Genomic DNA, 10,575 nt, shown 5'->3' on the forward strand with positions numbered 1-10,575 from the left:
ATGTAGTATTTCAGACATTCAGTATTTCCTTTATTGCTTTCTAGTTTGTAAAACTAATAATGAAATATAGTAAAGAAAAAAGAACCAGGAGAGGTGAGAAGAGGAGAAGGAATGTCGTATGAATTAGGTAACTTGTGTATAGCACAAATATTGGGAAACAAAGCCATAGGGATAAAAAATGTTCTTATCTAGAGATTGAAAAGAGATGATATGAAGATTCCAATTTTTATCCAACTTAGATTTCATACTTTGACTAAAGTAGATATTTTTCAATCTAACTGGTGATTTGGAGCAAATTAAGAAAATAAAGGACATGTGTTTATTTAGATGACAAGCTATCAGCAAGATTACATGACAATGACAAAATGATCAACAAGGTTTAGAGTAAAGAATGTTGTCATATAGATCTTTATTTTACAATTACAAACACATTGGTAGAGAAAACGTTAAGCTTCCATATCATCAGAGATGATGAATTTAAGTTATTTAACATTTGTCTAATTTTTAAATAATTCTCACTTCAATATAATTTTACCAAAGAAATAATTGCCAAAGCAAGAATGTTAGTTTTTCTAAAACTCACTATCATTGATTTACATTTTTGAGCCAGTAGTTTACTGAACGCAGATGTCTTATAGATGTTCAATTGAATCTTGATTTTCTTTGGGCTACAGTTGCCTTCACATTCAGTTCTGGTCTCATCAGAATGATGTAACATTTGGGAATAAAGATGCATCCCAGGAGTCCAGCACTGGAGGATAAGATGGCGAAGACTTCCGTAGCCACCATGTATTTCCCTTTGGTGCTGAGGTAGGCTGGGATGAAGGAGATCCAAACACTGCAGAAGACCAGCATGCTGAATGTGATGTATTGAGCTTCATTGAATGTGTCTGGAAGTCTCCTGGCTAAAAATGCTACAATAAAGCTGAACATAGCCAGACCTCCCATATAACCAATCACAATGTAGAAAGCAATGACAGATCCCTCGTTACACTGTAATATTATCTTCCCCACTTCTAACTGGGTGTTATATTCTGGGAATGGTGGAGACAAAGTTAACCAAAGGATGCAAATTACAATCTCTGCTAGAGAACAGACAATCAGAAGAAATATAGAGAAATGTTTCCCCACCCATTTATTCAGTTTGCTGTTAGGTTTGGTCATGTTAAAAGCTAAAACCACAGTGACTGTTTTAGCCAAAACTGAAGAAACTGCAACAGAAAAAGTTATTCCAAAAACAGCTTGTCGGAGAAGACAGGAAATCTTTATGGGACGTCCGATGAACAGCAGAGGACATAGAAAGGACAGGATCAGCGAGATGAGAAGGATGAAGCTGAGGTTCTGGTTATTGGCTTTTACTATTGGAGTGTTTTTGTGTTTGAAAAATACTCCAAATACGGTAATGGTTCCAAAACAGAGTGACAAAGCAATAAATGCAAGAGATAATCCTAATGTATCTCCATAAGACAGAAATTCAACTGCTCTTTGTATACAGGCGTCTCTTCTCTCGCTGGGCCATTGATCCTCTGGACACTTGTAGCATCTTTCCATGTCTGAGAGAAGAAAAATATTCACGCATTTATATAAACAGTTTTTGGGAGTGAATATTTTTGATTGACATTACTGTAATTTCAAAGACACACACAATTAAAGTAGCATACTTTAAGCTATATATATACACAAGTCCTTTATTGAGTTGTATATATTTTGAAAGAAGGAAACATGAATTCTGAATGTTTTAAAGCCTCGCCTGTGTTTTGAGGAACCTATTTTTAAATGAGCTAGAAGTATAAGCTCTGCAAATATATTTACATATTTTAGAAAGCAGTTTACTTTAGGGAGATAGTGCCTTTTAAGGACAGCAATTCATTGAATAGATTTACCCTCTTTGCCCATATGTGTAGGTGGACTTTTCTATCAGATAGGTGTTTTGCTTTGTGACAAGTTCACATAACTAAATTGGTTCATTCTTCATATTGTTGAGCAGAAGTAAAGAGGGGGAAAATGTTTTTAAGAGTAGAAGTAACATGGCCACCCCAATACACAAAGTACTTCCTTGACCTAGCACCGACAGTGATGTCAGTGGTTCATGTATATGAAAAAAATTGCCTCATTATGGATTATACTGGTGATAGATGTTTCAGAATTCATAATTCTAATCTATTTCTAACCAAAGTCTTTGGGAAAGTGCTGTGATGTCTGTTTTTAAGAAGAGCTGTTGTATAAACAAGAGCACTTCTATAGTTTATTATGCTGGAACTGGTCTTGAAATATAGCCAAAAATATTAATAAGCCAATCCAGAATTTATTCTGATGGACATTTATTGAATCTAGACAATAAAATCAATGAAACATATGGTATGTACCCACAAGTACTGTATATTGCTTGGTGGGAGGTGGATTGAAGGGTAATGGAAAGGAGGCAGTTGTAGATCCAGTTCAGTACATCTATCAATCAATACCCTGTATCACGGGCGGATTGACCATTTGGAAACTCGGGCACTGCCCGAGGACCCAGGGTCAGTAGGGGGCCCCATGAGATGCCCCTGGTACCTTTTTCATAGGCTTTTTTGAGTTTGGGCAAGGACACAGGGGCCCCATGATCCCCTATTGCCCGGGGGCCCCATGAGTTGTCAGTCTGCCCCTGCCCTGTATTTATTACAGCACTATTACACCATTTGGCCAATAGTATACGTGCAAATATATGTAATTACATCAATGATGGTTCAAGGCATCTATAAAGTTGTATACATGCTAGCCACATTTTATTGACATACAAGGAAGCGAGACAGCCCCAATATTTCTGTCTCAACAAGTATATTTTAAGACTATTGGGATTAGAAAGGTATTGTGGTTTTGCACCCACCTTCCCCATCCCCTTCAGGATGGGAAACTAAGAGAAAAGAAGTGAGTGAAAATATAGTAACTGGGTCATTTGTTGGTCCCAAACCTTTGTGAAAAGCAATACCTGATTTTACCTGAACACTGAGAAAGAAAAAATTTGAAAGATCTCATTTTTACTACTCACTCCCATACTTAAAAAACCCTCATGGGACCCCACCAAGCTTAAAAAGTTACACCCCATCTCCTTGCTCCCCCTTTCTTCCAAACTCCTTGAGTATTTAGTCTACTACCAACTGCGTGACCATCTCACTGAAAATAACCTTCTTGATCCTCTTCAGTCTGCATTTCACTCTCAACACTCCACAGAAAATGTTCTCCTAAAGTTCACAAATGATCTACATATGGCTAAAACCAATGAACACTTCTCTGTACTCCTGATGAGGAGATTAAGGGGGGGATATAATCAACATGGACAAGGGGGCACTCTTTGCATCTGGAGGAAAATAAATGTAATCTCCAAACACAGAAAGGTTTCTTCACAATGAGAGCTGTGAAAATGGGGAATAGACTCCCTCAAGGTTTGGTTCTGGCCAGCAATGTGGATTGCTTTAATAAAGGCCTGGATTCTTGCCTAGATACACAGATTATAATTGGATATTATTTATAGGTAAAGTTGATCCAAGGAATATCTGATTGCCTCTCGGAGGATCAGGAAGGAATGTTCCTCCTTGCAGGAGCAAATTGGATCATGCTATGCTGGGGTTTTTTTTGCCTTCCTCTGGATCAACTGTGGGTATAGGATTATAACTAGAGATGAGCGAAGTATTCAAAAATTCGATTCGACTGATTCGGCGAATTCGTGGAAAAATTTCGATTCGAGTCGAATATATTCGCTGTGAATTTAACTTAAAAAAGGGTGTTTCTAGGCTTCAGAGAGACTTAATATTAGTGCTGAACACTGTACCTTTAATTTAAATGCCCTTGGAGTCTGCTGGGGAAGAGAAATAATGCTGTCAGGCAGTATGACATGCAGATGAGTGCCGTCGATCTTAGAATCACCGCACACTTCACTCATTTGGCCAGTCACGGGGCCAAAACCAGAGTGTGGAGCCACAGTGTGGCGGTGGAGGCAGCAGCAATGGGAGGCCATACAGCACCCTATGACAAAAATGGAAACCACCAGCAGTGTGAGGAGACCTGAAAGTGGCACATGGCAGAGTGTGGCGATAGAGACAGCAGCAATGGGAGGCCGTACAGGGACCCATGACACACTCTGGACCTGGCAGCAGCATGAGGAGGCGGTACAGGGGCCCATGGCAGATTACGGGCCTGGCAGCAGCATGAGGAGTCGGTACGGGGGCCCATGGCAGATTACAGGCCTGGCAGCAGCAATGGGAGGCCGTACAGGGACCCATGACAGATTACGGGCCTGGCAGCAGCATTTGGAGTCGGTACGGGGGCCCATGACACACTCTGGACCTGGCAGCAGCATGAGGAGGAGGTACAGGGGCGCATGACAGATTACGAGCCTGGCAGCAGCAACTTGGACAGGAGGACGTTCAGTTTCTGCACCGTCTGGTGCGTGCTCGCAAACTGTTGTCTCTTGGAAACGGATTCCAAGAAAGACTGCTGACGGAATCCGTGAAGAGGAGTAGCAGGAGAAGGAGCATCTGAACGAGCGGAATATGCCAACAAGCGACAACAGGGGCCCATGACAGATTACGGGCCTGGCAGCAGCATGAGGAGTCGGTACGGGGGCCCATGGCAGATTAGGGGCCTGGCAGCAGCTATGGGAGGCCCGTAATCTGCCAGCACCCTATGACAAAAAATGGAACCCACCAGCAGTGTGAGGAGACCTGAAAGTGGCACATGGCAGAGTGTGGCGATGGAGACAGCAGCAATGGGAGGCCGTACAGGGACCCATGAGAGACTCTTTACCTGGCAGCAGCATGAGGAGGCGGTATAGGGGCCCATGGCAGATTAGGGGCCTGGCAGCAGCTATGGGAGGCCCGTAATCTGCCAGCACCCTATGACAAAAAATGGAATACACCAGCAGTGTGAGGAGACCTGAAAGTGGCACATGGCAGAGTGTGGCGATGGAGACAGCAGCAATGGGAGGCCGTACAGGGACCCATGAGAGACTCTGGACTTGGCAGCAGCATGAGGAGGCGGTATAGGGGCCCATGGCAGATTAGGGGCCTGGCAGCAGCTATGGGAGGCCCGTAATCTGCCAGCACCCTATGACAAAAAATGGAACACACCAGCAGTGTGAGGAGACCTGAAAGTGGCACATGTTTGGGGCATGATTCATGGCGGATTTAGTCAGTTGTGTCAGGAACTGGTGGTTTGAAATCCAGACTAATCCACGCCTGATTCATTTTCACAAACGTCAGTCTCTCCACACTTTGGGTGGACAGTCGTGTCCTCCGCGGAGTTGCAATACCTCCTGCCGCACTAAACACGCGCTCCGATGCCACGCTACTGGCCGGGCATGACAGAGCCTTTCAAGGGCAAATTCAGCTAGTTGGGGCCAAAGGTCAAGTTTCGTTGCCCAGTAGTCAAGGGGATTGTCTACCTCGGTTGGCAGGGTGCTGTCCAAGTAGGCCTAAGCCTGTTGTTTGAGGTCCTGCTCCAGGTCCACCTGATGCTGCTGCTGCTGCTGCTGCTGCTGCGGCTGGTTAGTAGTTTCCTCACTGCGCTGGTGAAGAAAGCTACTCATCATCGACTGCAGACTGAGGCAGCCGCTGCTGGTGGAGCTGCCACTGCTCCTACCACCCCACCCCTCCCCTGCTGCCATGGCAGCGGAACGCGAGCGCACAGGGCCCACAGTGTCTGAGGATGGACGTTGGCGCAGACAGGCAGAGACCAGCTGACTACATAGGTGGTTTTTATAGTACGTTATTTTGGCCTCCCTCTCAGCAGGTGTGAAAAAGGCCACCATTTTTGAACGGTAGCGAGGGTCCAACAAGGTGGACAGCCAAAAGTCATCCCTCTGTCTGATGGTTATTATTCGGCTGTCGCTACGCAAGCAACCGAGCATGCTATGGGCCATTTGTGCCAAGGAATGCGAGGGACTCCCTGCCTCCATCTCCACAGCATACTGCCACGGTGCGTCTGGGTCCTCTGTCTCCTCCTCTACCAGATGCTCCTGCTCCTCCACTCCTGTCCGCTGAGTGGAAAAACCACCCATTTCACTCAATAATTCCTGAGCACCAATGTCCTCCTCTACCTCCTCCTCTTCTTCCTGTCCTGCCCCCACAGGGGTCATGTGGCGTTGAGATCTGTGCGCCACGTCTACCGCACCCTGACCAGCCATTGTTAACAGCATTTGTTCCAGGACGTGCAACAGAGGAATGACGTCGTTCATCCCATAGTCCTGCCGACTCACGAATAGCGTGGCCTCCTCAAAGGGCCTGAGCAAGCGCAGGTGTCACGCATGAGCTGCCAATGGCTGACATCTAAGTTACACAGGGAGTACCTTTATCCGCTTTTAACATCAGGAAATCGGTGATGGCCTTTCGCTGTTCGTAAAGGCGGTCTAACATATGTAGGGTTGAATTCCACCTTGTTGCAACGTCACAGCATGAGGAGTCGGTACGGGGGCCCATGGCAGATTACGTGCCTGGCAGCAGCAATGGGAGGCCCGTAATCTGCCAGCACCCTATGTCAAAAAATTCAACACACCAGCAGTGTGAGGAGACCTGAAAGTGGCACATGGCAGAGTGTGGCTATGGAGACAGCAGCAATGGGAGGCCGTACAGGGACCCATGACACACTCTGGACTTGGCAGCAGCATGAGGAGGCGGTATAGGGGCCCATGGCAGATTAGGGGCCTGGCAGCAGCAATGGGAGGCCCGTAATCTGCCAGCACCCTATGTCAAAAAATTCTACACACCAGCAGTGTGAGGAGACCTGAAAGTGGCACATGGCAGAGTGTGGCGATGGAGACAGCAGCAATGGGAGGCCGTACAGGGACCCATGAGAGACTCTGGACCTGGCAGCAGCATGAGGAGGCGGTATATAGGGGCCTATGGCAGATTAGGGGCCTGGCAGCAGCTATAGGAGGCCGTAATCTGCCAGCACCCTATGTCAAAAAATTCTACACACCAGCAGTGTGAGGAGACCTGAAAGTGGCACATGGCAGAGTGTGGCGATGGAGACAGCAGCAATGGGAGGCTGTACAGGGACCCATGAGAGACTCTGGACCTGGCAGCAGCATGAGGAGGCGGTATATAGGGGCCTATGGCAGATTAGGGGCCTGGCAGCAGCTATAGGAGGCCCGTAATCTGCCAGCACCCTATGTCAAAAAATTCTACACACCAGCAGTGTGTGAGGAGACCTGAAAGTGGCACATGGCAGAGTGTGGCGATGGAGACAGCAGCAATGGGAGGCCGTACAGGGACCCATGAGAGACTCTGGACCTGGCAGCAGCATGAGGAGGCGGTATATAGGGGCCTATGGCAGGTTAGGGGCCTGGCAGCAGCTATAGGAGGCCCGTAATCTGCCAGCACCCTATGTCAAAAAATTCTACACACCAGCAGTGTGTGAGGAGACCTCAAAGTGGCACATGGCAGAGTGTGGCGATGGAGACAGCAGCAATGGGAGGCCGTACAGGGACCCATGAGAGACTCTGGACCTGGCAGCAGCATGAGGAGGCGGTATATAGGGGCCTATGGCAGATTAGGGGCCTGGCAGCAGCTATGGGAGGCCCGTAATCTGCCAGCACCCTATGTCAAAAAATTCTACACACCAGCAGTGTGTGAGGAGACCTGAAAGTGGCACATGGCAGAGTGTGGCGATGGAGACAGCAGCAATGGGAGGCCGTACAGGGACCCATGACAGACTCTGGACCTGGCAGCAGCATGAGGAGGCGGTATATAGGGGCCTATGGCAGATTAGGGGCCTGGCAGCAGCTATAGGAGGCCCGTAATCTGCCAGCACCCTATGTCAAAAAATTCTACACACCAGCAGTGTGTGAGGAGACCTGAAAGTGGCACATGGCAGAGTGTGGCGATGGAGACAGCAGCAATGGGAGGCCGTACAGGGACCCATGAGAGACTCTGGACCTGGCAGCAGCATGAGGAGGCGGTATATAGGGGCCTATGGCAGATTAGGGGCCTGGCAGCAGCTATGGGAGGCCCGTAATCTGCCAGCACCCTATGTCAAAAAATTCTACACACCAGCAGTGTGTGAGGAGACCTGAAAGTGGCACATGGCAGAGTGTGGCGATGGAGACAGCAGCAATGGGAGGCCGTACAGGGACCCATGAGAGACTCTGGACCTGGCAGCAGCATGAGGAGGCGGTATATAGGGGCCTATGGCAGATTAGGGGCCTGGCAGCAGCTATAGGAGGCCCGTAATCTGCCAGCACCCTATGTCAAAAAATTCTACACACCAGCAGTGTGAGGAGACCTGAAAGTGGCACATGGCAGAGTGTGGCGATGGAGACAGCAGCAATGGGAGGCCGTACAGGGACCCATGACAGACTCTGGACCTGGCAGCAGCATGAGGAGGCGGTATATAGGGGCCTATGGCAGATTAGGGGCCTGGCAGCAGCTATGGGAGGCCCGTAATCTGCCAGCACCCTATGTCAAAAAATTCTACACACCAGCAGTGTGAGGAGACCTGAAAGTGGCACATGGCAGAGTGTGGCGATGGAGACAGCAGCAATGGGAGGCCGTACAGGGACCCATGACACACTCTGGACTTGGCAGCAGCATGAGGAGGCGGTATATAGGGGCCCATGGCAGATTAGGGGCCTGGCAGCAGCAATGGGAGGCCCGTAATCTGCCAGCACCCTATGTCAAAAAATTCTACACACCAGCAGTGTGAGGAGACCTGAAAGTGGCACATGGCAGAGTGTGGCGATGGAGACAGCAGCAATGGGAGGCCGTACAGGGACCCATGAGAGACTCTGGACCTGGCAGCAGCATGAGGAGGCGGTATATAGGGGCCTATGGCAGATTAGGGGCCTGGCAGCAGCTATGGGAGGCCCGTAATCTGCCAGCACCCTATGTCAAAAAATTCTACACACCAGCAGTGTGTGAGGAGACCTGAAAGTGGCACATGGCAGAGTGTGGCGATGGAGACAGCAGCAATGGGAGGCCGTACAGGGACCCATGAGAGACTCTGGACCTGGCAGCAGCATGAGGAGGCGGTATATAGGGGCCTATGGCAGATTAGGGGCCTGGCAGCAGCTATGGGAGGCCCGTAATCTGCCAGCACCCTATGTCAAAAAATTCTACACACCAGCAGTGTGTGAGGAGACCTGAAAGTGGCACATGGCAGAGTGTGGCGATGGAGACAGCAGCAATGGGAGGCCGTACAGGGACCCATGACAGACTCTGGACCTGGCAGCAGCATGAGGAGGCGGTATATAGGGGCCTATGGCAGATTAGGGGCCTGGCAGCAGCTATAGGAGGCCCGTAATCTGCCAGCACCCTATGTCAAAAAATTCTACACACCAGCAGTGTGTGAGGAGACCTGAAAGTGGCACATGGCAGAGTGTGGCGATGGAGACAGCAGCAATGGGAGGCCGTACAGGGACCCATGAGAGACTCTGGACCTGGCAGCAGCATGAGGAGGCGGTATATAGGGGCCTATGGCAGATTAGGGTCCTGGCAGCAGCTATGGGAGGCCCGTAATTTGCCAGCACCCTATGTCAAAAAATTCTACACACCAGCAGTGTGTGAGGAGACCTGAAAGTGGCACATGGCAGAGTGTGGCGATGGAGACAGCAGCAATGGGAGGCCGTACAGGGACCCATGAGAGACTCTGGACCTGGCAGCAGCATGAGGAGGCGGTATATAGGGGCCTATGGCAGATTAGGGGCCTGGCAGCAGCTATAGGAGGCCCGTAATCTGCCAGCACCCTATGTCAAAAAATTCTACACACCAGCAGTGTGAGGAGACCTGAAAGTGGCACATGGCAGAGTGTGGCGATGGAGACAGCAGCAATGGGAGGCCGTACAGGGACCCATGAGAGACTCTGGACCTGGCAGCAGCATGAGGAGGCGGTATATAGGGGCCTATGGCAGATTAGGGGCCTGGCAGCAGCAATGGGAGGCCCGTAATCTGCCAGCACCCTATGTCAAAAAATTCTACACACCAGCAGTGTGAGGAGACCTGAAAGTGGCACATGGCAGAGTGTGGCGATGGAGACAGCAGCAATGGGAGGCCGTACAGGGACCCATGAGAGACTCTGGACCTGGCAGCAGCATGAGGAGGCGGTATATAGGGGCCTATGGCAGATTAGGGGCCTGGCAGCAGCTATGGGAGGCCCGTAATCTGCCAGCACCCTATGTCAAAAAATTCAACACACCAGCAGTGTGAGGAGACCTGAAAGTGGCACATGGCAGAGTGTGGCGATGGAGACAGCAGCAATGGGAGGCCGTACAGGGACCCATGAGAGACTCTGGACCTGGCAGCAGCATGAGGAGGCGGTATATAGGGGCCTATGGCAGATTAGGGGCCTGGCAGCAGCAATGGGAGGCCCGTAATCTGCCAGCACCCTATGTCAAAAAATTCTACACACCAGCAGTGTGAGGAGACCTGAAAGTGGCACATGGCAGAGTGTGGCGATGGAGACAGCAGCAATGGGAGGCCGTACAGGGACCCATGAGAGACTCTGGACCTGGCAGCAGCATGAGGAGGCGGTATATAGGGGCCTATGGCAGATTAGGGGCCTGGCAGCAGCTATGGGAGGCCCGTAATCTGCCAGCACCCTATGTCA

General features: G+C 49.5%; 1 protein-coding gene across 1 annotated transcript; it reads right to left on the minus strand.

Moving 5' to 3' along the window:
- Positions 1–407: 407 nt before the first annotated feature.
- On the minus strand, positions 408–1,551 carry LOC149434564 (vomeronasal type-2 receptor 26-like). Its single transcript, XM_089663623.1, has one exon. The coding sequence runs from the start codon at positions 1,549–1,551 to the stop codon at positions 643–645; it is 909 nt and encodes a 302-aa protein (XP_089519749.1). The 3' UTR covers positions 408–642.
- Positions 1,552–10,575: the final 9,024 nt, after the last annotated feature.

This window comes from Staurois parvus, unplaced genomic scaffold, assembly GCF_062004578.1.
Source record: "Staurois parvus isolate SC_StPar_1 unplaced genomic scaffold, SC_StPar_1.0 ptg001733l, whole genome shotgun sequence".
NCBI lineage: Eukaryota > Metazoa > Chordata > Amphibia > Anura > Ranidae > Staurois > Staurois parvus.